General features: G+C 40.9%; 1 protein-coding gene across 1 annotated transcript in view; it reads right to left on the minus strand.

Moving 5' to 3' along the window:
• Window positions 1-845: 845 nt before the first annotated feature.
• slc4a5a (solute carrier family 4 member 5a) overlaps window positions 846-25,335 on the minus strand; it is a 32,133-nt gene continuing 7,643 nt past the window's right edge. Inside the window, exons 4-26 of the mRNA XM_065962625.1 lie at window positions 24,949-25,078; window positions 24,440-24,600; window positions 21,336-21,488; window positions 20,427-20,549; window positions 18,080-18,135; window positions 16,276-16,433; window positions 16,101-16,188; window positions 14,714-14,868; window positions 14,302-14,430; window positions 13,710-13,884; window positions 12,393-12,526; window positions 11,351-11,622; window positions 10,745-10,779; window positions 9,752-9,943; window positions 8,138-8,251; window positions 7,023-7,184; window positions 6,743-6,921; window positions 6,533-6,605; window positions 5,486-5,554; window positions 4,423-4,596; window positions 3,958-4,134; window positions 3,773-3,831; window positions 846-1,320 (exon numbers count right to left, since the gene is read on the minus strand). Coding sequence (XP_065818697.1) covers window positions 1,155-1,320; window positions 3,773-3,831; window positions 3,958-4,134; window positions 4,423-4,596; window positions 5,486-5,554; window positions 6,533-6,605; window positions 6,743-6,921; window positions 7,023-7,184; window positions 8,138-8,251; window positions 9,752-9,943; window positions 10,745-10,779; window positions 11,351-11,622; window positions 12,393-12,526; window positions 13,710-13,884; window positions 14,302-14,430; window positions 14,714-14,868; window positions 16,101-16,188; window positions 16,276-16,433; window positions 18,080-18,135; window positions 20,427-20,549; window positions 21,336-21,488; window positions 24,440-24,600; window positions 24,949-25,078 — 3,134 coding nt within the window. The 3' untranslated portion in view covers window positions 846-1,154. The remainder of the gene's footprint in view (window positions 1,321-3,772; window positions 3,832-3,957; window positions 4,135-4,422; window positions 4,597-5,485; window positions 5,555-6,532; window positions 6,606-6,742; window positions 6,922-7,022; window positions 7,185-8,137; window positions 8,252-9,751; window positions 9,944-10,744; window positions 10,780-11,350; window positions 11,623-12,392; window positions 12,527-13,709; window positions 13,885-14,301; window positions 14,431-14,713; window positions 14,869-16,100; window positions 16,189-16,275; window positions 16,434-18,079; window positions 18,136-20,426; window positions 20,550-21,335; window positions 21,489-24,439; window positions 24,601-24,948; window positions 25,079-25,335) is intronic.

The following is a 25,335-nucleotide window of genomic DNA, read 5'->3' on the forward strand; positions in this document are numbered from 1 at the left end:
GTTATCAGAGCTGCTCGTGGTACCTAGTCTCGAAATGTACTATGGGAGGTAGAGCCTTCAGTTATCAGGCCTGCTTGTGGTACCTACGGTCTCTAAATGTACTATGGGAGGTAGAGCCTTCAGTTATCAGGCGTGCTCGTGGTACCTACGGTCTCTAAATGTACTATGGGAGGTAGAGCCTTCAGTTATCAGGCCTGCTCGTGGTACCTACGGTCTCTAAATGTACTATGGGAGGTAGAGCCTTCAGTTGCCATAGACATTTTCAACAAGACAAGACACATTATTTGTCATTATTGAGTTTTAATAACATCATGACAAGTCATAAATATACACATGGTGTGTGCATTTCCTTTAATTTTATTATGCATGAAGTGTTTTGGTGGAAGTTGATTTTATGCCATACAGACAGAGTCAAATAACTAAATAAACCTGACTGCAACATCTTGCACAATAAAGCGTTCAGTTTGAGCAACATTAGAACATCAGGACTTTTGGTTGTTTCTTTTTGTTTGAGGTTATTGTGCCACTTTGGAGAGTTAAACCGAAGGGAAAAGGGAAAGGAGAAATGTTTCTCCAGAGCCAGAGGCACACTACAGCTTATTAAAACACCAAAACACAAATATGCAAGCACTTACATACATTGGTGGACATGGCTTTGAAGGTAGACTTGACAACCTAACGGTAAATAATTACTTAATGGATTCATTTCCAGCCTGGACATCGAACTCTGCACACACAGGCATTTGTGTTATTGGACAAAATGTTTTGACATTGCACAGATTTCCGATGAATTTGATTTGAGGGGAAAGTAGTATATTTTCAATATAGAAATAATTTTCATAAAGGTTCACATTTTCACATCCAAGATATTATATTACAGCCCCCATACAGTTATATATGTACACTCTAGCTATATACATCATACACATAAATAAATTAACTTTATATTTATTAAATAATTCATATTTAAATCTGTCAAAATGTGCTGGTTTATGAGCACATTGCAGCTAAACCATTAAGTGTACCAGTCCCATATCAGCTGCTCAGTCAGTCCATGAACTCTTGAACTCTGTGTGGGTCAGCACAAGCTGCATCAAGCAGTTTCCCACACCTTGCTTTGTGTTGTTCTGTCAACAAGATGTTGAGTCTCAGCTCTATAATGTGGTCTCACTGCTCATGTCCCGGGGGCGGTGGTGGTCGATGTCTGAGTCATAGTCTGACTCCATCTCGATCTTGACCTGGGGCACAGGACAGGCCATCCCTCGGCCCATTGGCACAGCAGGAGACGACGGGCAAGAGATCTTCAGGTGGAGGGTGATGCTGAGGAAGGGCAAGTTCCAGTTACCATACACACCCACAGCTTGAAACACTGAGGGGCTTAGGAAGGAGAGGCTGGGGAGGGTGGAGGAGCTCCACCATCTGACATCATAACCAAGGTTGTTCACTACAGCAGTTCATTCAGAGATGAGTGAGACAAGAAATGAGCTGCTGTAGAGTTTCACTGAGGTCACAATGTCTTTCGGTGAAGACTGGGATACTCTGAGGCTGGGAAACATTTTTTTATGTCATGAACATAAACACAGTTTGTTGTGAGCCTTTGCAAACCCAAGGGATACTTGTTTAACGCTACAGACTGAGCCACATTTCGAACCTCATCTGATAGTATCTTAACAATCGAGCAAGAAGTGTAATTCTTGCAAAAATAACAGAATTATTTTGTTTCAGACGCATCAAGAAGGAGACCGATATTACTCAAGGCTAAAGGGAAGACAGGACTCTTTTTGGAAACTGGGCTATAATGATACCTAAAACTAAAGTAATGGTAAGCCTTAATAATTACACTTTATTTATTGATCAAAGCATGCTATGCCACATATATTTTATAGTGCCAAATCAGAGTACAGTTATGAATCAGAAATCAATGCCATTGTCAATTCCTAACCATGCCTCTTTCAAGCAATGCAGAACTGATAGGTAGTTTTGAACCCAACCCCCAAATTAAAAATAGAAAAGCAGAATCAAACAGAGCATTTGTGTTTTGTGTTTAATGTGTAGCATATTTAGCAAAGGTAACAAAAAATAGCCTAAGCAGCAGCATTCAATGCAAGCCTTCCCATTGTAACGGCTGCTGCCACAGGAGAGGAGAGTGCAGAAACAAACACATCTACAGTAAGGCTACATTTCCTGTGCAGATGTGAGCATTGATCTGATGAAGAAAATCAGCTCATGAAGAAAAAGAAACAACCAAAACAATGATGCTTGTTGCATGTAGATGATTACACAGTCGTATACAAACTGAGCTACTATAAATCATCTTTATGTACTACATATAAAACACTCTGAATATATCACATGTGGTTCATCTGTTTACAGTCCCTGATCAACTGCTTCAAGACACACAGCAGACTATACATCAGGCATTTCAGGACATCACATTTCTACTCACATTCACTGCCCCTTCAAAGCTAACTAAACATTAAGAGGTACAATATGCTGAGTGTGCAGATACTGTTCAACAGGAAGAGTGGCGAGATGATAACACAGTTAATAACAATACAATGATCTGCATTGCCTTCAAGTGCATGGAGAGGAGAGTGATCGAAACATGACAAAGAGAGACAGCTGGACTATGAGGACACTTTAAGTAACCTGTGTCCAATCATGGATGAAAAGGGAAGATGGGCACAATTAACATTTACTTTTATCATTGTTATTATTTATAGATCCTGGAAACAAATGAAAAGAATGTGGGGGTGTTTTATTGTTAAAGGCATTTAATATAATGATTAAGGAGCAAAGAGCACAGAGGGATTCATGCACTAAAGCCGGTTTAATGATCAACCCCAGAGAAACATGATAATACCTGTGACAGGCCAGCCCGCTGTCACCTTTCATTTGAGCTTCCCTAAAGCTAATCTAATCTTACAAAGACACGGCAGGAGAGACTTGATGCTCTCTACAATCAGACTGGAAAAAGTTTGTGTGTGTACTATATATCTGTATGTGCCAAAATGAAACCAAGCTTATGAGACAAGAAACAAAAAAGAAAGATACTACAACTAAATGTGCTTATATGGACACTTTGAACAAAGTAAAGGTTAGCCTTTGTCAACATTTTAAATGACTCAAATTCCAAGTAACATATTTCATCTTGGCATAAAGTCAAGACTAAAGTTTGAACTCTAATTGCTTTTCTCAAATCTGCATCATAGATTTCTATTCATGGTAATGAAAGTGAATTAATTCACAAAAGGTGGTGAAATAAATGAAAGCGTTAGTTAGGTTACATCATGTGGCTGACTCAGCATCTTTTTAATCAAGGTGGTGTAAGAACAATACCAGTGCTCCGCTCATGTTGCCTTTCTGCTTACCTGAAAGTTATGATGTCACTTCCTGTGACATTTCAAAATCCCCATTTCAAGCCAGAGTCTTCTTTATATTTTACAATAACATCATAAAGTACTCCACGATAATTGAAGGGCTAACCACCACTAGACACTTTAGACTTTTTGTAATGAATGCAAACTGTTTGTGTGTGTGTGTGTGTGTGTGTGTGTGTGTGTGTGTGTGTGTGTGTGTGTGTGTGTGTGTGTGTGTGTGTGTGTGTGTGTGTGTGTGTGTGTGTGTGTGTGTGTGTGTGTGTGTGTGTGTGTGTGTGTGTTAGGGAGCAGCCTGTGTGGTAGCCGGCTGGCAGTATGCCCCCCACTGAGACTGAACAACATCAGGGTAGACTAGATCTTTGTAGGGGATGTGCAGTTTGAGGACACAGTACCTGCGATCCAAGTCTGACTCTGAGCTCGGAGAGTGGTTTGAGTAGTTATGACACTTGTCCTGCAAGAAGACAGACAGACAGGTTAGACAGACAGACAGACAGAGCTTGTATTACTAGTAGAAACAGAAACTAAAGTAATGCTCCTCTAAACCTGCAGAGGGCGGTATAAGCCTGCAGTTTCTCACCTCGTCCTCACTGTCATTTGGTTTGGCCTTCTTCTTCTCCTTCTCTTTCCCCCCTTTCTTTTTATCGTCATCCTTCTTCTTCTTTTCTTTTTCAGGAAGGAGGTCGTCCAGCCAGGCCAGGTCATGCTGGGAAAAGATCATGTCCAGCATCTTTCTGACAACCATCAGTCCCAGAATCTGAAGGATTTACACACCAAGATTCAGTGACAGGCAGGCGGACTTCTGTTCCTATAACTTCATGCACAGACTGGATGTGCATTAGTGTCGACCCTCTGCTCTGAGAGTGATCAGAATATGCAGGATGCTTTTATCAAGTCGTGATTTCAGGCCTTTAGTTTGACACTCTGTCACATGATCGGATATCATCATGTGTTGAAATAGTTAAACAGTCGTCACACATTCTCCTCCCACTACAGCAACAAAAGGATTGATCATAAGCTTTTTGAAGAAGTTTTTTTCACATACCATAACAGGGAAGATGATGGCCAAGAATGTGGATTTGAGGACCCAGAGGATAGCAAGACATATGATCTGGACCAGTGTGAAGAGGTGTACTCTTCTCAGAGGAACATGGCGCAGGTAAGAGAAGTCAGGCTGATGCTTGGACGGCATCATGCACAATTTAATCCTGTCCCAGAACTGTGGAAGACGATGGTGGGGGGACGACGTTGACGACATAGAACAGAAAACATGTTTGTTTTGTGTGTTTTGTGTTTTTTGTGGTTTTGTGTTTTTTGTTGTTTTTTGGTTTTCTTTCTCTCTTCTCTCTCTTTTGACTCTTCTTTTCTTTCTTTTAATTTAGTTGTATTCTTTCATTTTATATAACTTATTTGTTTGTTTGCCTTTCCTAAAGATGTTAAATATCGTAGAGAAAGGGAAGCCTTGATGGAGGGAAACATTTATGAATTTATGTAACACAGATCCAAGCTACTTTAAACAAACTGTGATACATGTTTCTGTATTGTAAGTGTTATTTTTAGTATTTCCACATCACTGGGGGGACACAACCTTTTTGACACCACACCACTTAAAAAAATGTAAAATATTGTCATCCTTATGTTGAATATAAAACATGGTCTGAGTGGCAACTTCTTTTCCATGTAGGCTGATCTAAATCTCGAACCCTAAATTATTTGTGGATTATTTGCAGGTCATACTTCTGACCTGTCTGTGAAGTATGACAGAGGAAAGGGACAGAGACTCCTCCAGACTTTAAAAGGCTTATCAGCTCATTTACAAGCATTCTGCTACATTAACCAGACACCTGACAAACAGAAATAAACGACTGACACATTCAGTGAAGCAGGTGAGTATATATATATGGTTTCATATCTGGTTTGTCCACCTTGGATGATTTCCTCTCCGGGAGTCCATAACATCCTTAAAGAGTCCTAGATCATGTCTGCTGGAAAAGGATGCTGCTTTGCTTGATAGCTAGAAAACCTGTTTCCCACCACCCACCTCAATAACAACACATACGCTATCAAGAAAGCAATAAGTAATCAATGGTAAGACAAACTCTACCTACCTGGATCCCACTGAGGGAAGCTACCCCCATATAGAGGAAGACACCGTACAGGACAGGCATGGGAATAAACTACAAGGAGGAAGACAAAACAGTATTTAATCACACACGGACAGATGGTAGCATGGCATATATCATTTTAACATTTGGATTTTTATTTCTCAAACAATAAAAATAAGAAAGCTACAAAGTGACTCTGAAGTACACATCCTCACATCCCACTCGCTCTTCATGTTGACCAGTTATCAAAAATAAAGATAAACTTTATTGATCCCCCATGGGGGACATTTTTTCAGCTCAAGAAACAAGAAACAGGAATATAATTATCAAAAATAACAAGAAGTTAAAAATCAAACATGTGTACATCAGTGATGATTAAACAGTCTGACTACAGATGGGATGAACAACCTGTGGCAGCGCTCAGTCTTGCAGGGTTCTTGTGTCCTAACCAACATGACGACCTCGCTGTGGCGTCTTGTTCAGTAATGAAACTACATTTCAGTTCCATGTTGGTGCCCTGTGTTCCAACATGGTGTTGCTTTAATTTACAGGAAACAGCGAGCTTCATTTGGATCATTTTTAAGATTACAAGCTTAAGATGAGCATGAGATGATGGTGGGCTTCAGCCTTCAAAGATGGCCGACATGAACGCTCCCTTAAGTCTGAAGGCCGAACCATGAACAATATAAAACATGCACAGAGTCTCAGTGACGTCAGCCATTAGTCCTTAAGAGAAGTTTTGAAGATGAATGATGGGAAAGGAAAAGTTATCTCAACCATCAGTCTAGAAACAGACAAAGACGTTGAGCTGATGCTAAGCTAAAGCCTCTAAACACATCCACCTGTCAGTCAACTCAGCCACACACTAAATTAATCAAATGTATGAAACGCCCTTTGGCTAGTTATAAAACCTTCAGCCCCTGTACAGTGTGTACACATAATAAGGTAGAGGGTGAACTATACCAGAGATAAGAACACAGGATGATAGAATCTGAAGCTGTGTTTAGATATGTAAATCAGCACCATGAGGTCTTTCAGGCTGATTCATACCTTCAGTACTGGAGCAAGGAAGATGGAGACTCCAGTCAGAGCGAACACCACCAGGCCCGTCATTCTTTGTTCTCTGTCATTTGAAAATGGATTCAATAAACAAAAGAGGAAGACAAATCAATGTCACAAAGCTTCTCTCTGTTTCAACCACAAAAGAACTTTGTGAAGTGTAGCACAGATCGATGTTCATTTCTGTTTCTGTGGACTAACCTGACCCCGAGGAACTGAGGTTGCTCTCCTGGAGCGCTGGACTCACTCTCCATCTTCAGGGAGTCGATGTGGGCAATAGAGATGACAGTGGCAGCGACGTACCAGGGCAGGCCCAGGAAGGAGCAGACGGCCATCAGGACGCCCACCCAGAAGAGATCCAGGTGGTAGCCACAGCCTTTCTGCAAGAGACACCAGACGGAGACAGATATCGCTTTTCAGTGTTCTTCAGTCGAGATGTTTTTGATTAAGTCATCAGATTTGTAACAACATATAAACCTACTTTCAGTTTGTTCTCCTTGCGGTTGACAATGACGGCACTGATCTGCTGGTCCATGAAGATGAGAATAGTAACCAGGAGAGCCGGGACAAAGCTGGCTAGATAGACCCACCACGGGTTCTTTCCAAAGGGCATCACCAGCCAGCCACGTTCTGGACGAGTCGGCTGGAATGAAACAAGAGGTTTTATCATTTACAGAATAACGACTGTGTGGATCATATCAGTTTAAAGACGAGGATCTCTCACAAAGTGGTTTTACATTGTTTCACATTATTGTGATAAAAAGCTAGGTAGAGATTGTATTTCATCGATGGTAAATCAGGAAGTCAGTATGATGTAGAGCCAGGAAGCAGAGACAATAACTACAGTCTTTCAATCAGAATCTCTTCCCCTCAGTAAGAAGCTCATTACATATTTAGGTTCAACACCCAAACTCAAAATTACATGGAGCGTCGGTAGACTAGCGGTGAGTTTGCTCGCTCTATGTACAGCGGCAGACCGGGTTTGAATCTGACCTGCAGCTTCTTTACCTCCTTCCCCTCTCTCTCTCTCTCCTCTCTCTCTCTCTCTCTCTCTCTCTCTCTCTCTCTCTCTCTCTCTCTCTCTCTCTCTGTCGCTCTCTCTCCCTCTCTATCTCTCTGATAGTTCACTCTATCCACTGTCCTATCTTTACATTAAGGCGTAAAAAGCCAGAAAATAACTCTTCATAAACAAATAAATTCCAAGACCATAAAGTTGATAAGTTAAATTTTCCATCGACAAAATGTCAAATGTCAAGGTCGGCCATTTATTCAAATGTTTATAATTGATATTGTAGTGTTGTCAGCGGGCTTGAACTGAACTGCAGTTAAAGATGTCCTAAATGGTTGTCCTCACATTGACCCCAGTAAGGGACTTCTCCCAGCCAAGAAGTCGTTTAAACCTCGAGCTGGGCCTGTAGAGGGGCTCTCAGCTGATTTTATATAATATTTAATTTATGCTTTGGACAGCACTTTGTGAGCTGCTTCCACTTCTTTCTTTATTTGTGCTGCCTCCTGGTTCCAGCATCCTTTTCAAAGGAAAGATTAAAAATACAGCTCCCTAACAACACACAGAAGTTTGGAAGTGAACCACGCTACCTTAAATTCTGTGGGGACGATTAACTTAGGAGTCTTCAGTCCAATCAGCATATCAAGGCCCACGAAGGTCATGATGGACATGAAGATGGAGAAGTCGCTGATGAGTTTCCTCAACTGTATCCAAGAACAGACAACAGCAATAATATTAAACAACAAATTGTTAATGTGAGTTTAGAGAACTAAAGCAGAGAGAAAAGTTGATGTGATGCCACTAGAGCTCCAGTATGAACAGATACAGATGTTACCATAAAGTGTCTATCTACATATCTATGCACACTGGGAAGCACGTTGTTACCTAATGAACAGTACAAATAAAGTCTAATTATTAAAAGTAGTATTATCATGAATCTTTTGTAAACCCATACAGAACAAACCAAATGACGGATTTTTGTAGGCCAACCCTGAAGTAGTATCGCCATGGGGTCTAACGAGAATTCTCTTATGGGATTTTTTCATTGGATTTTGGATCATTGCAGAAAATAAGCTCTGTGACAAACACACGTTTCTGAAGCGTAGGCGTTTTGTTCAGCAGGATAATCTTCACAGATGAACACCATTTTTATGATGTTTGAAGCGTTGTGTGATGATGTTTAATGTCCCTGACAACCACTGTAGTCACATTTAGCCACTTGTTAGCAACCGCCTTTTTAAAGACGCGTAAAAACTTCAAAATTCACAAGTGGGGGTGTTACCTAACGTAGTTTATGTGGTCTGACAAAACACCAACATCTCTTCAGCTTGTGTTAACCACAGACCTTATTTCAGGCGTCTAACCACAAACCCATTCAAAATCCACATTGACTTTTAGACCCCATGACACTACAATGCTAACTTACTTCCTGGTTTTAGGACTCATTCCTATGGCGCTCTATTCTGGTGTGAGTAACGGTTCATGTGATTCTTAGCACGATACTCTCATGTACATGCTTGTGTAGAAGCTGCTGAGAGGATCGTAAACAATATAAGGATCTACTGCAGGACAAAGTCAGTGATGATTAAAATGTCTCAATCATCCAAAGAATTATTCTCTTGATCAAATCAGGACTGATATCTGGAGGAACATCACATTTACTGCATTGTAAAACATCCACAAGTCATTCAAAATCAAAGCTTAATGCAACAAAATATTATTTTGATCCCATTAGTTTCATCATGACCTGAGCAGGTTTTTATTCTCCTCACAATGCAGCACTACTATAACCACACTGGTAATTGTTTTTGACCCTCTTACATAAAATCAAAGACAGATGTAGCTGAACAGGACGCCCTTTAAGTGTAGTTAAGCTACTTCATAAATCTTAAGAAACAGGAAGTTCTACAAACAAATGTGAATATCTCTTCTCAACGTGTCTTCCTGTTTCCTGGATGGGTGGAGCTTCAGAGCTAATACAGGCAGCTGACGAGCAGCATGTGGATGAAGCCTAAGAGTTCAAACTCTATGATTGATATTGTAGTGTCGTCCGTGGTATGATGGACCTTTTTTAGAATTGGATTGTGGTTGAGAAATGATTAATTCTATATCTATATTCCATATCTTTTGTTGGACCTTTACCTTTGTTTTTATTCAAACCTGACTTCAAACACTGACATAAAAACACAGATGGTTTTGGTGACCTTGGTGGGGAAGTAGCGGCTGAACTTGAACTTCTTGAGGGAGACGGTCATGGAGTAGGTGCCAAAGAAGAGGATGAACGACATGAGGGCCAGGTCTGGAACGTACTTGCAGGACGTTCCCACCAGAGAGCCTCCATACTTCAGACACTCCTTCTTGCTGAGCTGGCTCCAGTCCAGAGCTGTCACATTAAACTGGGTGGTGGATGGCAGCGTTGGGGAGACATGAGACGTGTTTTGAAAAAGACGTAGAGGAAAAATGTGGAAACAGACACAACAAGGCATGAATGTGAAGTTATTATCCGCCAAAGGAGAGCGACAGAGGATGACAGAGGAGATGATGATGGACAAAGGAAAGAAAGGAAACTCAATCAACGTCTCTGTCAGAAGTCATACCTGGATTAACTGTCAACAAAGCATTATGCTAACATGTAGCATTGTCCTCTTTTGAGCTTCAATACCCCCACTCCCAGTAGCTTAAAGGCTTTATATGCAATTTTTTGATACAGCAGATGTTGCCCATGAGCACCAGCATGAAACCAAAACAACTTGCGCTGCATTGTCGTGTTAGCATGCTAATGCTAATCTTTATTATGCTCGTATCTTCACACTGCATGTAAATTTACCTGAAATGAGCGTGATCTAGAAGCACAGTTAAGCAGTGAGTACAGTATGTTATTCTTCTTTTCTCTAGTCCCTCAATTAAACAACTTTCATACGCGAGGGGAGGAGTCGGCTGGCCATCCTGGCGATGTAAACAAATTAAAGATAGGACTCAGAAAACTCTGAAAACATCACAGACAGTGGGACTCGGGTGTTACACCCATTGTAGACAGTCATGACTCACAGAGTTATTTTCAGAGGATATACTTGATTTATATTACACTGAAGTGTGAAAAATTGCATATAAAGCCTTTAAATGTTGCTGATACTTTGAACAGTCAGCTTTGAATAAATTTGCAGCAAAATGGAAATGGAATAAATAAAAGCACTTACCCCAGAGACAGTAGAGCTGTTATCTGGCATTGGAGCTAAATCATGGAAGATCATTGCAGCCACTGTTTATGAGACGGGAAGGTAATAAAAGAATATGTTAAGAGGGATGGGTGGGAAAGAAGAAAAGAAAGCTCTCTGAAGCCAATGCAGACAAAGAAAGAGGAAGTCACTTACAAGAGATGGCAGCCATATTGTTTTGCATGGCGAAAAGACAAACAAGACACAAATCAGTTACAGAAATCAATGTGTAAAGAAATGACTGCAATAAATGAGAACAGAAGTGAACACAATGAAGGAAAATCATTTAAACATGACATTACATATATCATAATTCCTACCTGTTCAGGGTCTCTTTCTGCTAATTATATCGTCTGTATGATTATAATTCTTTTATTTTTATTTTTTACATTAAATCCCCTCAAATCTTCACTGGTCAAAGTAAGATAGCTGTGACTTTTGTGACTACAGGTTTATCGTCGGCTAAACCCAATACACAAGACTTTACCCTCCTCTACCACCTGGGGGAGTCAGTCTACCAGCCCTCTGTCACACTGCCTCCTTGTGGACAATCTGGCAGTATTTCCCTGAGCCAAGGGATGAACTCACTCGGGTCTGGCGCCAGGCACTCGCACTTGTAAGCGGTGATGTAGTCAGGCTTGAAGTCTGTGTTGATGGGATAATATTTGAAGGAGCCGACCATCTTCTTGATGGCGTCAGAGATGAAGATGAAGGAGATGAGGCTGGAGAAGCCCTCCTCAGTGAAGCGTGTCATGTACTTGATGATGTAACTTGCGTCTGTAGCCACCAGGATTAAACACTGGAGGCAGGAGTGCATGCCGATCCAGAGACGCAGCTCCATGTAATCTATTCCATTACTCCTTTGGGAATGAAAAGTCAGAGAAGCAATTTATAAAGAAAATAAACATGTTCCACCTCTGTCATTACCTCGACAGAGTGCACTGTTCAACTGATAATGTATCTACACTCCTGCACTTTAACATATATACAGTATCTTTGATTGCACAGCCACTAATCTGCACAGCTCTGGACAACTCCCTATATCGTTATTGCACATTTACCACTGTCATCACACTGTCAAACTTACATCTCTTACCTCCAGCAAGTATTTTTACATTCAGTTGACAAGCCTCAATAAATGTATAAATCTCTTCCTATTCTTATTTTTTATTTTCTAAGTGCTTATTTATGTTTGTATTCTTATATTGTTTTATTTGCTTTGATAACCTGCTGTAACACCACAAGTTCCCAGTTTTGGATCAATAAAGTAATTCTATTCTATTCTTTTCTATTCTATTCTCTATTCTATATTCTATATTCTATATTCTATATTCTATATTAAATTCAATTAAATTCAATTCTATATTCTATTCTATGCTATTATATATTCTATTCTATATTCTATCCTATTCTATTCTATTCTATACTTAGTCATTAAACTTAACTGTGTGACCAATCACAAAGGTCACTGGGTTGAGCTCGTGGTCGACTAACGTCCCTGCTCTCCTTTACTTCACTCAAAGAACACATCTTTTCATTCTTACTAGGTTCATCAAATAATATTCTGACACGTCAACAGGTGTCTACAACACTCCACAGTCACTAACTAAGTTCGTCTGAAGAGTCTCACTTGCTGAATTCAAACAGGAGCTTCTCAAAGATGAGGATTGGTCCAGTGGAGCTGAGGATGATGAGGGGCTGACCACTGAAGAGACAGAAGACAGAGCCAGCCAGAGCTGTACCAAGGAAGCTCTCCATCACACCCTGAGAGGGGGGAGGAACAGAAGTTTATTCAATGCAAAGAAGGTTTGAGTGAATGACTTTGCTCTATACATACGTTTGTGTTGGTGCAAACATATTGCCTAGAAAAGTTCAACATAATAAGTTTAAATCCACAGTTTAGTGGACCCTGAAGAGTACTCCTGTAAAGATTAAGTTGATATCAAAGGCATCAGTGATTAACAACAGAAACATCTGGATGATTGACCTCCTGAAGAACAAACAGCAGTAGAAAAACAACTGGATGCCCACAGGTGAAAACCTTAAAGAAATGTAATCTAACCTGACTGAACGTTCTGGGAGGCCACTGGTTACCAGTTCATTCAAACCTACTGCTATTATTGGCTTGTTTTTAAAAGTGGATTTCCGGGTCATGTTAAATGTAAGAATGTAAGAATGCACTTATGTATCAGTTGACCATCGGTATCGGTGGATACTTCCCCTATTGTCAGACACTGATGTGTACTGGTTGTGTTGCATCAATTTAATACCGACAAGCTAGCACAGCTATAGACTAATTCAGAGAAGATGCTTTTGACTGGGCAGAAAAATAATGTGTTGGACAAAGTCTATTGGTTTTCATGATAACTGTGAGTGAAATAATATGGAGTGAGACATGCAGTTTGTGAGGCATGTTCTCATGACCTTTCAAAATGCATCAAATCTCATAATTATTTAAAAAAACAGACATCGCTATTGGCCCCGATCTTCACAACGGGTGCATCGCTATTAAACATGAATGTCATTTGGAAATCTTTGCATGCTCTGAAAAAAACATTTTCAATCTTGAAAAACAAATCAAACTCATATGGATTGCTTCTTTTAAAGATGTTTGTGACCTATGAGAGGAAAAGTTGTTTCTGTTTATTGTGAGTAACTTTCAGGTTAATAAAATGATACTGTGACTAATCATTCTCCAGCTGTATGTTCCTATCTCTGTCAAGAAATAACTTTCTGAAATGAGAAGATGGCAACAGGGGGAAACTAATCAGCGTGGCTCTGTGTAATGGTAACAAAATCCTGACATAAGTGTCACATGTTTTGTTTTTTGTCGATCTGATTGGCTGCTGGCTGTAATTGTACGAGATTGTCTGATCTAGCTCACATAGAGGAAAGCAAAAGGACACGCTGGACTACAATGTCCCCGCCTGTGGCTCAATGCTTTTACTTGATAGTTGTCCGTAGCGTCTCCCAGCAGACCGCCGAACGTGATGGCGTTGGTGATGCAGCCCAAGTAGATGAAGAGCACTGCGGAGATTGACTGAATGTGGAAACCCTCGTACAGATCACTAGGTAGCCACGGCAGCTTCCTCTTTATGTCCAGGTACAGACCACCGCAGAAACTATTATGCACAGAAACACAGCCAGGCTTCAAACACTTTTCTAATGCAGGAGAGAACACAGTATGCCAACCAGGACTGAAGGTTAGAACGAGACCTGCATGAAGCCATGTGGATTCAGTAAGGTCTGCATTGTGTTACACTTTGTCAAAATGGAGCAGCAGATAATAAAGACTGACCCTTTCTTATTTCCACATTTCAACTTTGTAAAGAAAAATAAAATGCACACGTTCAAGATCAAAATGAAATGAACATCCTTAAGATTTTGGCACAGCTGGCACAGCAGACTCTGCCAATATTTGTTCACTTAGCTGAAGTGCTTCCCAGGAAATTTTATCTGTCTGAAGATATTTGTCCACTTTACCAATTATCCATTAATTCATATTCAGTTTTTTTTACAATGTGACCCTGACTACCCACCGTCCAGTGAATGCCAGCTCCTCTCCGAGCTCATGTTGTACTGGCATCTCCTCGTCCTCGGCAAGGCCCCCTCCTCCTCCACCTGTCCCGTTCATCTGCCCCAGTTCATTTAAGGAAAACACAGACTTTCTGCAGAAAAGACAGGAAATCAGACAGGAAGGAGACGTGAACAGGGACTCACCTGTGTTTATTAACCAGCTGGACCAAAATATTGTAAGATCTGTTTCTGTACGATGTATTCAACTTTGATGCGAGGGTTACATTCAGGAAACATAATTTTTAGTCACTCTTAATATTAGCCAAACAAATTCCCTTTGGCAGGTGATTCACTTCCTTTTACTGCTGAGGCTGATGACTTAGTTTCAACACACAAAGATGTGCCGAAAAGAAGTGTATAATTAAAAACTCTAACCTTTTGTCAGCTGAGGGGACTTTCTTGGGGGGCTCAATCCTGATTTTAGGATCCCATTCTCCAGGTGGCAGCACAATCACCTCATCCAAGAACTCATCTATGCCTGCAATGAGGTCCTCGCGATCTCTGGCCTTGTAGGCGACATCACTGAAGAGCTGGGAGAGGGAGGGACATACAAAGGGAGAGGATTCAGCCCGTTCACCAGTCTTCCATGATGGTAAACGTGATCATCATGCACTGCTCTAATACACTGGTAGAACTCTTAAACGGATATAAAAAACCCATTTCTCTTTAACCTGATCTTTTCAGGAACTTGTTTAACACTTGGGGTTTTGGTTCTAGCTGGTGAAGTTTATGTGCTGTCAATCAGACTTTAAAACATTGTGGCTTTCCATAACTTGTATCTACATTTGCCATTTACTGATACAGGAATAAAAAACCCAAAACAAATTCAGAATAAGCGACCACCTCCGGTTGTGAAAAATGAAGGCAAACAGGAAGTGAAAAAATCATGCAGTTTGTCGAGTGTCCACTAGAGGCTGGCTCCAGGAACACAGGAAGTCACATACACATGACCAGCAAAAAAGCAGTTTGTAGAGCATAAATAAACCTGTTTACAGCCTGGTACAAAAAAAATAGGTCTGATTAGTTATTGTCATCACTGGTACACCAGGTGGACTGTCACATGACATCCTATTTAATCACCTGTTTTATCTCTGTCAATTATGTCCTGATGAAGACTCAGTAGAGTCGAAACGCATAGACACATCCCTGTTCAATAAAGGATTTTTATACAATATCAGAGTGCCTCGGACTTTCAGTTAAAGAGGGACTTGATTGTGGACCTGGCTGTCTTCAGTTGGGACTTGAGTGTGGACCTGGCTGTCTTTACTTGGGACTTGTCTGTGGAACTGGCTGTCTTTAGTTGGGACTTGACTGTGGACCTGGCTGTCTTTACTTGGGACTTGACTGTGGACCTGGCTGTCTTTAGTTGGGACTTGACTGTGGACCTGGCTGTCTTTAGTTGGGACTTGACTGTGGACCTGGCTGTCTTTACTTGGGACTTGACTGTGGACCTGGCTGTCTTTAGTTGGGACTTGACTGTGGACCTGGTTGTCTTTAGTTGGGACTAGAGTGTGGACCTGGTTGTCTCCACTTAGGACTTGACTCGAGACTTGCCTGTCATTACTGGGACATTACTCTGGACTTGAAACTTAACTCTGACTTGCTAAACAAAGACTTTGCACCTCCTCTGACTCTCATGTACCCTAGCTGTAAACTCACACTTGACATTTTGCAATGAACCGGCCTAAAGTCTAAACACATTTTTTCTGTTTTCAAGAGAAGGCATGCAGTGGAGACATTTTGAAACACGTCAGAGACTTACATCATCCACCATCAAAGTGGCTATGGCTCGGCCGATCTCATTATAGGACTTGGCCTTTCCTTGGGGTCCCAAGAGAATAAACAGGAACCTGCACAGTGGAGAGACATGTGAGGGGTGTATTTCTGGAAAGGAATCTGTGAAAAGGGCAGTGATGGACGAGTGTGGGTAGTTTCACCTGGTGGGAACAGGGACTTCAGTCAGACCTCCAAGAGTTGTCGCTTGAGCCAGGCGAACAAAAGCTACAAAAGGTTTGGTGAGGAAATCAACTTCACCCACCAAGACGTTGGAGGCCTCTGCATCTCTTGGAATTTTCTTCATGAATTTATTTTTCAGCTACAGAAAAGTGAAGATAAAAAAATAAACTATGGTGAGAAAACAATCTTCAATAAGAGGATTTTGTGTTATTCCAATGGAATATGTCACATGTTATGCTTCTGCTTAGATTTTAAGCATTTAGATTTGAGATCGTATTTCCCTTTTGTCTTTTGTACCATTATGTTTCCAGTGTGATTGCATGTAAAGGTGTGGCAGGAAATAGGACAACAGTACAATAACACTCAATAATGAGGCTCTTGCTGAATACCCACAACCCCAATCTGTGGTTACATGTGAGGGCCAGGCACGCGGACTGAACAATGAGATCTATTTTTTATCCAGTGCCAGCTCAATATGGACACCAACAATGTGGTACACACACACACACACACACACACACACACACACACACACACACACACACACACACACACACACACACACACACACACACACACACACACACACACACACACACACACACACACACACACACACACACACACACACACACACACACACACACACACACACACACAGAGTATTAAACTATCACTTGTCCGTTGTCACATTTGACCTACTGTTGGACGGTACACGTTGAACATTGAGTTAGCACTCATAACTGGGGCACTTGGAACTGCGCTGCATAGCCAGTGCTTTTCTCCGTAAATCAACACACGAGCAAATATCACAGTCCATATCATACACTCCAAAACAAACTCTCTTTCATTCTTCTTTGGGCATTCATCATCACTGTAACGACACCTAATCCTGACCTCTGTGTTTCAAAGACTACAGCCTAATCAAAGCAACAACAGCTCACTCCTGCATTTGTCTGAGCGAGTGTCGCTGAGTTGAAGCCACATTGTGACGCTGAAACCAGAGATGAGTCATGTGTAGCACTAGCTGCCACCTTCAGCTGTGTTTGCAGTGACCTCATCAGACAAAGCTGGCTCTGAGTAAAGGCCTTACTGACACAACACAGGCAGAAGAGGAAGATGCTGAGCCATCTGGCCTGCTAGCTTACAGTTTTTTATAACGGGGAATTTTGTGTTGATGGAGAGAGCACAGACTTGATTGATCGTATGGCACACAGAGTGAGTGGGCTGATCATGGGTAGTAGCAAAAAACACAAAATTTAACGTCAGGATAAGTGTTTCCACAGCAACAAGAAACATATGGTGTCATGGCAGCTCTGTCGATGTGTCCAGCGTGATAAGATACGCCCCATTACAAATCTGAAATGATGGCTTTGATAACTGATGGAAATATTTGAGGTGATGTAAGAACTCAACAAATATATATAACATAGGTTTAGTCCATTTTTAATGAGTTACTAATGACAACAGATCAATGAAAAATGTAAATATTTCAGTCACTGATGTAGAGGAGCAGACTTTAAATAAATAAGTTGGAGCTCAAGATTCTATTCAAGTACTGTAATCATGTCACCTCTTATTAAAGACAGATCAGGGGAAGATGTGAGGATGCTTTTATGACTCCATATCTGACAGATATTTAGAAACATTGAGCTCAAAGTCACACACTGGGGGATCGAGCCATATCCAAACAACCCTCAAACAAGGACAAACCTGTAATATCTCATTTGATATCACGCTCTATGCTTACTGTATGTTTGGACGTGACAAAAAAAAAGGAGTCACCTGGTCCGTGCTGGGAGTATCTGCAATATCATTCATACTTCTACTCTGGGCGTGACCTGGAAGACAAAAACAACAATCAGGACAGAAGATGGATATTTGGATTTAATTAGAGTCATTTTAAGATATAATGTGATCCAACAGTTTAAACAGTCCAAAGTCAAAATATCGTACAAATATTTAAATACACTAAAACTAAGAGAGAGAGAGAGAGAGAGAGAGAGAGAGAAATAGAGAGAGAGAGAGGGTGAGAGAAAGAGAGAGAGAGAGAGGGAGAGAGAGAGAGAAAGCGAGAGAGAGAGAGGGAGAGAGAGAAAGAGAGAGAGAGAGAGAGAGAGAGAGAGAGAGAGAGAAAGAGAGAGAGATTGTCCTTTTGTTGTACGCAGCAGCTAAGAAATAAAAAGGTGTCGGATACAAAGAGGTCCTTTTGTCATTTTTCTAGGTTCAGGTCAACAGTATATTTTCAACATGCTTGAAGTAAAAACAAAATGAAGAAGTTGTCAGCGAGTTTCAACTTGTAACTGCTTTTTTTTTAAATACATTTTACATGGGTAAAATTGTTTTCATACGTTTTTGAAAGGAATCTCGCGACGACCCTCTCAGTGTCTTGCGACCCCCACTTTGGGAACCACTGGCTTACGGCCCTGACACACCAAGGAGATCGTCGGCCCTAGTTGGACCGTCTGTGAGCGATCGTCCCCCTAGTTTTTGAGGTGTGTCCGGCTCCATCGCTACCAGTCGGCCCCCGTCTGCCTTTTTTTGGCTGATTCAACATGTGGCGTTGGTGAGAGGAATCTCTCTGATTGGCTGTTGGGAGGTTTAATTTCTCTCCAGCTCTGACAACGCCAGCGCCATTTATTTCCTCTAACTCATGAGCAGAACATACGTGGTGATTGGCTGTAGTCTTTGCGGTGTGTTCTAGTGCAACTTTTTGACAAAGATGTGAGGCGACGCCAGAGTCGGTCTTCCCCACCACCAGTTCTTTGCCGTCTGCTTGGTGTGTCAGGGTCTTTAGACAAAGGGGTTTGCTGACAGCAAAGTAAAGCGCTAATAAAAAAGTTAAAAAACGTGCTCACTTACAGCTATATGGGTTTCTCTTGAAATACTCTAGATTCAGTAATGGCCCTGTCCATCTCCTACACTAACTATCAACAAATACATTATACATCCCCGTGTCCAAACCAAAAACCATCCTCATCCCCAAAGGGATGGTTAGCATTGTTGAGTTGAACAGATACAAAGATAGAGACGCAGGAATGCCAGGAATACAAAGGAGAGGAAGACAAAGGAGAAATCCTTCATGCATCTTATCACATTTTCTTTTGTAACATAACAATGAGTATGGCCTTTAACCTGCTCTTTTGTAAAGCGTCTGAATTGGCGCTGTACAAATAATGATTGACTGATTTATTGAAAGATGGAGACTAAAATATTCTATTGCTTCAAGAAATAAATCCATATTATCCAAAGTTGGCAGCTCCTCAGTTTCTTACACCTAAGAGTCTAGGTGTCATCCTCGACAGCACACTATCATTCAAATCCCATATCAATAACATTACCCGGTCTGCATCCTTCCACCTACGAAACATCAACCGCCTCCGCGGTCTGACCCTCAGATCCTCCTCCTCCATCCACCTCACCGTGCCCTTTGCCCGCCTCAGCACCATGGGGGGCAGAGCTTTCAGCTGCTCTGCTCCCCAGCTCTGGAAATCTCTGCCACCTGACATAAGAAACATTGACTCTCTCCCCATCTTCAAATCCAGACTCAAAACCCATCTGATCAAAATCGTCTACTCACTCTAACATTTTAACTGCGATTACACTGTCCTACATTTCATTTCTTTTATTGTATGCTGATTTTATCCATCGCTGTTTTTTAAATGTTGATTGTTGTACAGTGTCCTTGTGTGTCCAGAAAGGCGCTTATAAATAAATGTATTATTATTATTATTGTTAAAAGTTTGAGATCCTCTGGCTTACACCACAGATTAGATAAAGGCTCCTTCCTGACTTCGTTTAGTCGGGAAACAGTTATTCCATTTCTATCAGAGTTTAGTTTGAAATAAACATCTAACCCAAAGAAAAACACTACTCAGTGTGAAGGATTGACAAAAGTTTTATAATTAGTTTCAGAGTTGTCACTATGTGATGGACAATAAAGTTTTTCATGAGTCATGAATCATGAGTTCTGTGACGCTCATAGTGTTGTTTTTGGAGGCTGATTTAAATGTTGAATATTAAACAAACCCTGGTTCCTTATAAAGAATTAGGAATCATAGGAGATATTGTAAAACCTTTAAAAAACACTGATGTGAGTTGATACCACAACATGTGAACCCTTGACACTCACGCAGGCGACCATAGTTGGAAGGCTGCTGTTTCATCCTGAGGTCCTCTGTGGATCGGTTAAAGTTGGGCAGTGGTCCCGCAGCTGGCCCTGGACCCGGTCCTCCTCTGGTCCCTACATTGCGGTCTTGTGAGGAAAGGAACATAGAAACAGACTCAAACTGTTACAGAGTCCTGACTGGATGAGATGAGGAAATGCTTCAGCTGTAATGAACTCATCAAACATTAATGCGTCCCCTCGTTGGCTGCAGGAGTGTGTTCACTCATTTACCAACTGACTCATATGTATATGTAACTGTATATGCAAAAAGCCTTCTGCGAGGCGTTGATGTGACGACTATGGACACATCCTTTATTATGAAATGTTGATATCAACAAACGTGATATTTGGTTTTATGGCATGTCATATAACTTGGTGTCAAACACTATAGGTACAATCATTAATCATAAAAAAACATTTAGAGTAACAAATTAACCCAGCAGTGTCTGATGACTCACCTGAACATTTTTATTATGTCAGATAAAAGTCAGTGAAATTAAGCTCTATAGTAAGTTCAGTCAGGAGGACTATATAATTCACCATCGGGTCTCTCTCATTCATCCTTTTTGCACGCTCACTCCTGTCATTATTGAGCTGTCATTTTCTGGGGCGTTCATTGGATAATCAGCTGTCTCGTCAGCGGTCTCATCTAACCTTTGGCATGGCGTTCCTCCCTCATTTTCAACCTATCATTGTTCTGCACATCGCCCAGCCAAGTCACATTTCCATGTTATTCATTGTAATAAATAATGTTCTTAATTCACTTGTCTCTCCTGGTTGAACTACCATAAACTGTGAGTACACATGATGTATGGTTTTCTCCTCTTATAGTACTCGATGATGGTTCTTAATAACCAGGAAGTGGACACTCACTGGTAGCTGAGCTGGACTTTCCCATGTCGGCGAGTGAGCGGTGGATTGGCTTCTTTGTCTGGTGTCGATGTTTCCTCAGAAGAACAAAACTGATCTTCTCTCTCAGATCAGGAGATATCATGCCTTCCTCAATCTGACGCTCAATGATGTCATCTGAAAAAAAACCAAACATCTATATGAGGAGATTATTCATCTTACATTGAGTCTGACAAGAGAGTGAAAACGGAAAATAAAAAAAGGACTGCATGATCGTCACTCTCAATGGAAACACTAACAGAGTTTAGCTCAAAGTTTACAGAAACAGACTACAGCAGGCTAACATCTGCAGCGTGTCACACAACGTTTGAAACACAGTCAACATACAAAATGAAATATCAACACAAGACCATTTTCTGTGTAAAAGTCTGAAATATTAAACAAAAACACATTTTAAAATACTTCAATGTCTTCCTACTTGTACATTTCCTTATGACATCAGAGAGTAAAGTCTTTGACCTGCTATTTTGTAAAGTGTCTTGAGACAAGGTGTTTTGAATATGTGCTTTTCAAATAAAGATTGTTTGATTGATCAAGAATGTGTATGAATGGAAATGGGGTTTTTCTCTTAAAAGTACAACAAAACAAAAATAAGTCCTCCTTACCCTTGCTGTTCCTGAAAAATTTGCCTAAAACTCCTAAAAATGGAAAACGCCAATCAGAACTTAAGTGAACCGAAAAGCATGACCATGAAGCTGAGGTAGGTATTAAACCACTGACGCTTCAGAAAGAATTAGAAAGGAGACAAAGTGTTGTTTAAGATTACGTTAGCAGATGTGCTTTCTTGCTGAAGGTGTGACTGGGTCTGGTTCTGAATGTGAGTTTTATCAAGCAGCTGCTCTCCCCTCTGTCCAGTACTGTGTACCGGACCGTACCGGCCTACTCCACCCTGGATGTAACCTGGGTTACTGTGCAACCAATGCCATTGATTCTTTCCCCTTTTGATTATCTTATCGATTCATCAACCATTCAACACTAATGCATCTGCAGTTATCCTATGTGCTTTGTAATCTGGTAAAAACAAGCTCTGTCACTTCTTCTAGGAGTTACGGCTCCTTCATTGTTCAACCTCAAGACTTTTTTCAGGAGCCCTCAGACCCTCTTTGGAGGAGCTTCTGGGGCTGGGAGCTGAGTAATCTTAGTTCATGAACTAACTTCGTTATTAATGTGGTAAAATGATGATAATGACATTGACTTGAGGTCAGCGTCATTGTTCTAATGCCAATCCAACATCTGAGGTCTCTTGTAGGTAAAACACTCACGGAGGCTGAGCCAGGAGGTCAGTGTGGTGGTGACTGGAAACAAGGGAACTACGTGTTGGACTCAAGCAAAGCCCTTGTTTTTACAAAACTAGATGTTGCAGAAGTTCTCTTAAAATCATACTATCACTGTAAAGGTGTGCATGTAGAGCCAGTGTGAAACCAATTTGTGTGCAATCTGTATGGTGCCACTAGGGCACCACAGGACTGAGTCCTAAAACCCTGAAGTAAGTTAGCATTTGAGCTCCATGGGGTCTAACATCTAAAAGTCAACGGGGATTTTGAATGGGTTTGTGGTTAGACGCCTGAAATAAGGTCTGTGGTTAAGAGATGTTGGTGTTTTGTTAGAGCACATAAACTATGTTAGGTAATACCCCCACTTGTGAATTTTGAAGTTTTTACGCGTCTTTAAAAAGGCGGTTGCTAACAAGTGGCTAAATGTGACTACAGTGGTTGTCGGGGACATTAAACGTCATCACGGCGGACATAAACGCCTCTCACTAGTCCGCCTTACAGCCTCTAGAAGTGTTTTTCATGGCTCTTGCAAAAGTCTTGTAGATTTATCAATTTATAATATTTTCCAGACGGTTTCACTAGCTTGTCAAAACTGCGGATTAGTTTATCAGAAATCGTCTAAAGCATAAAGGTAGTGACCTCACCATCATCCGGCCGTGGTGTAGTTAGCTTGTAGCATTAACGTTAGCTTTTTACTTCTGTCGTCTGCATTAACGCTTCAAACATCATAAAAATGGTGTTCATCTGTGAAGATTATCCTGCTTAACAAAATGCCTACGCTTCAGAAACGTGAGTTTGCCACAGAGCTTATTTTCTGCAATGATCCAAAATCCAATACAAAAATCCCATAGGAGAATTCTCTTTAGACCCCATGGTGATGCTACTTCTGGGTTGGCCTACAAAAACACGTAATTTGGTTTGTTCTGTATAGAAAGGCCTATGGAAAATAACACTAATATCCTTTTTAATTAAAGTGAATAAACATGAAAGAACTGCTCCAATAGTTAAAACAAGTAAATGTGTGACACTATTCAAATCTAATAAAAAGGGTTATCCCTCATTTTCTGGGATTAAGCCCAAATTATCGCTTCAGAGCAAGAACACACATGGCTTTAACAAATCCACTTAATGAATGTAAAGTGTCATTTAGAAAGGTTGAGGCAAAAGGTTCATCATGCTGAATCATTATTTTTCCTACAGGTGTGTCCTGAGGTTAAACAAATCTGAAAGAGTTTGTTGATGTAATTTCCAGTCAGAGTTCAGTCGACAAGTCCTAAACAGTGTTAGGGAGGAGTTTGGTTAACGTATTCATTCCAGCTGATAGCAGGGCGGGGAATCTTTGGGTGTCTAACGATTCTATTTCGATTCTTGGGGTAACGATTCGATTGAGAATCTATTTTTTGATTCTTTGATTCTGAACTCATGATTCAAAGTCTATTTTTGAATTTGTCTCTACTTCAGGATCTACTCCAGTCGTCTGTGAGACTGGCTGAATTTCTTGTTGCTCCATTTGGCATTCTACTGAGTTACAGAGCTAGCATTAGCACTTAGTATGGAGGGACTGATTAGCCCAAAAAAAAGGAAGATTTTTGGAAGTTATGAATCTATTTAAAATCTAATAAGATAAGAATCTTTTCCCCACCTCTCTCTGATATCTTTAACAAGTTTCCATGGGTTATACGAAGGACCTGATGGGACCTGCATGTCCAAAATGAACATATACGTAAATATCAGCGATGCCTACTACATCCTGACACACATCAAGTAATCAGAAAAGGAATTTAACGATCTCACCAACTATTTGAGGCAGTGAATAGCCTTCCAGGTCCAGCAGCACCGTTCCTGTCTGGAGACAGGTCCTGAGCTCAAAAAGACTATGCAGGGACAGGGTGGACACGTGTGGTTTACTCCACCTTTCTCCTCCCTCTTCCACCTTCTCTTCAAACTTCACCCACCTGGAGACAGCAAAACACATAACACACAAAGGTGCTGATATCTTTGAGCCTGGTATCTTAGCTTAGCTGGCCACTGACTTGAGCTCTCAGGTATGTCACTACATGAACGTGAAGCAGGAGATGAGTTACTTTTATGAATCTTTTAAACAACCAAAACTTCTGTCTCTCTTTTGATCCCAGCTCAATCTACCACTAGTTTGGTAAACCAAGATCCCATTTATTTTCTGTGAAGCAAACATTGAGGAGTAACTTAGATAACTGATGAACTTCTCCTGTTTTCACAATCCATGTCAATAAATTTTAAAATGGACAGTGCTGAGTCAAACAGTATCCCATAGCATCACCAACCTGGCAGACTCCTTCCACTCCAGCTCATCTCCTTCTCGCTGTAACGTGTCCATCTCTGTGAAGAGGGTCGGTGTGGGCACATCGTCTTCTTCATTCAGAATGTAACGAAGCCTCTCTGCCGCTGGAGACACTTGATCGATGGAACAGAGGAATGTATTGGACAAGTTTACAATCTGTATATCATTTTAATCTTAAAACATTTTATTGAAATGAAAAGTAAAACATTGCTTTAACGTGGTCGTATACTCGGCGTTGAAGCCTTGGTGGCTTTTGGCCCTTAAGTGTATTTTTTCAGGCAGAAAACGATTGCACAGATTCTCAGGTGAAGTGTTTGTGCGCTGAGAGAAAGACATGTTGCACCTGAGTTTTGTTTCTTTTTGTTAATTG

The sequence above is a fragment of the Labrus bergylta genome, chromosome 2, assembly GCF_963930695.1.
Source record: "Labrus bergylta chromosome 2, fLabBer1.1, whole genome shotgun sequence".
Taxonomy (NCBI): domain Eukaryota; kingdom Metazoa; phylum Chordata; class Actinopteri; order Labriformes; family Labridae; genus Labrus; species Labrus bergylta.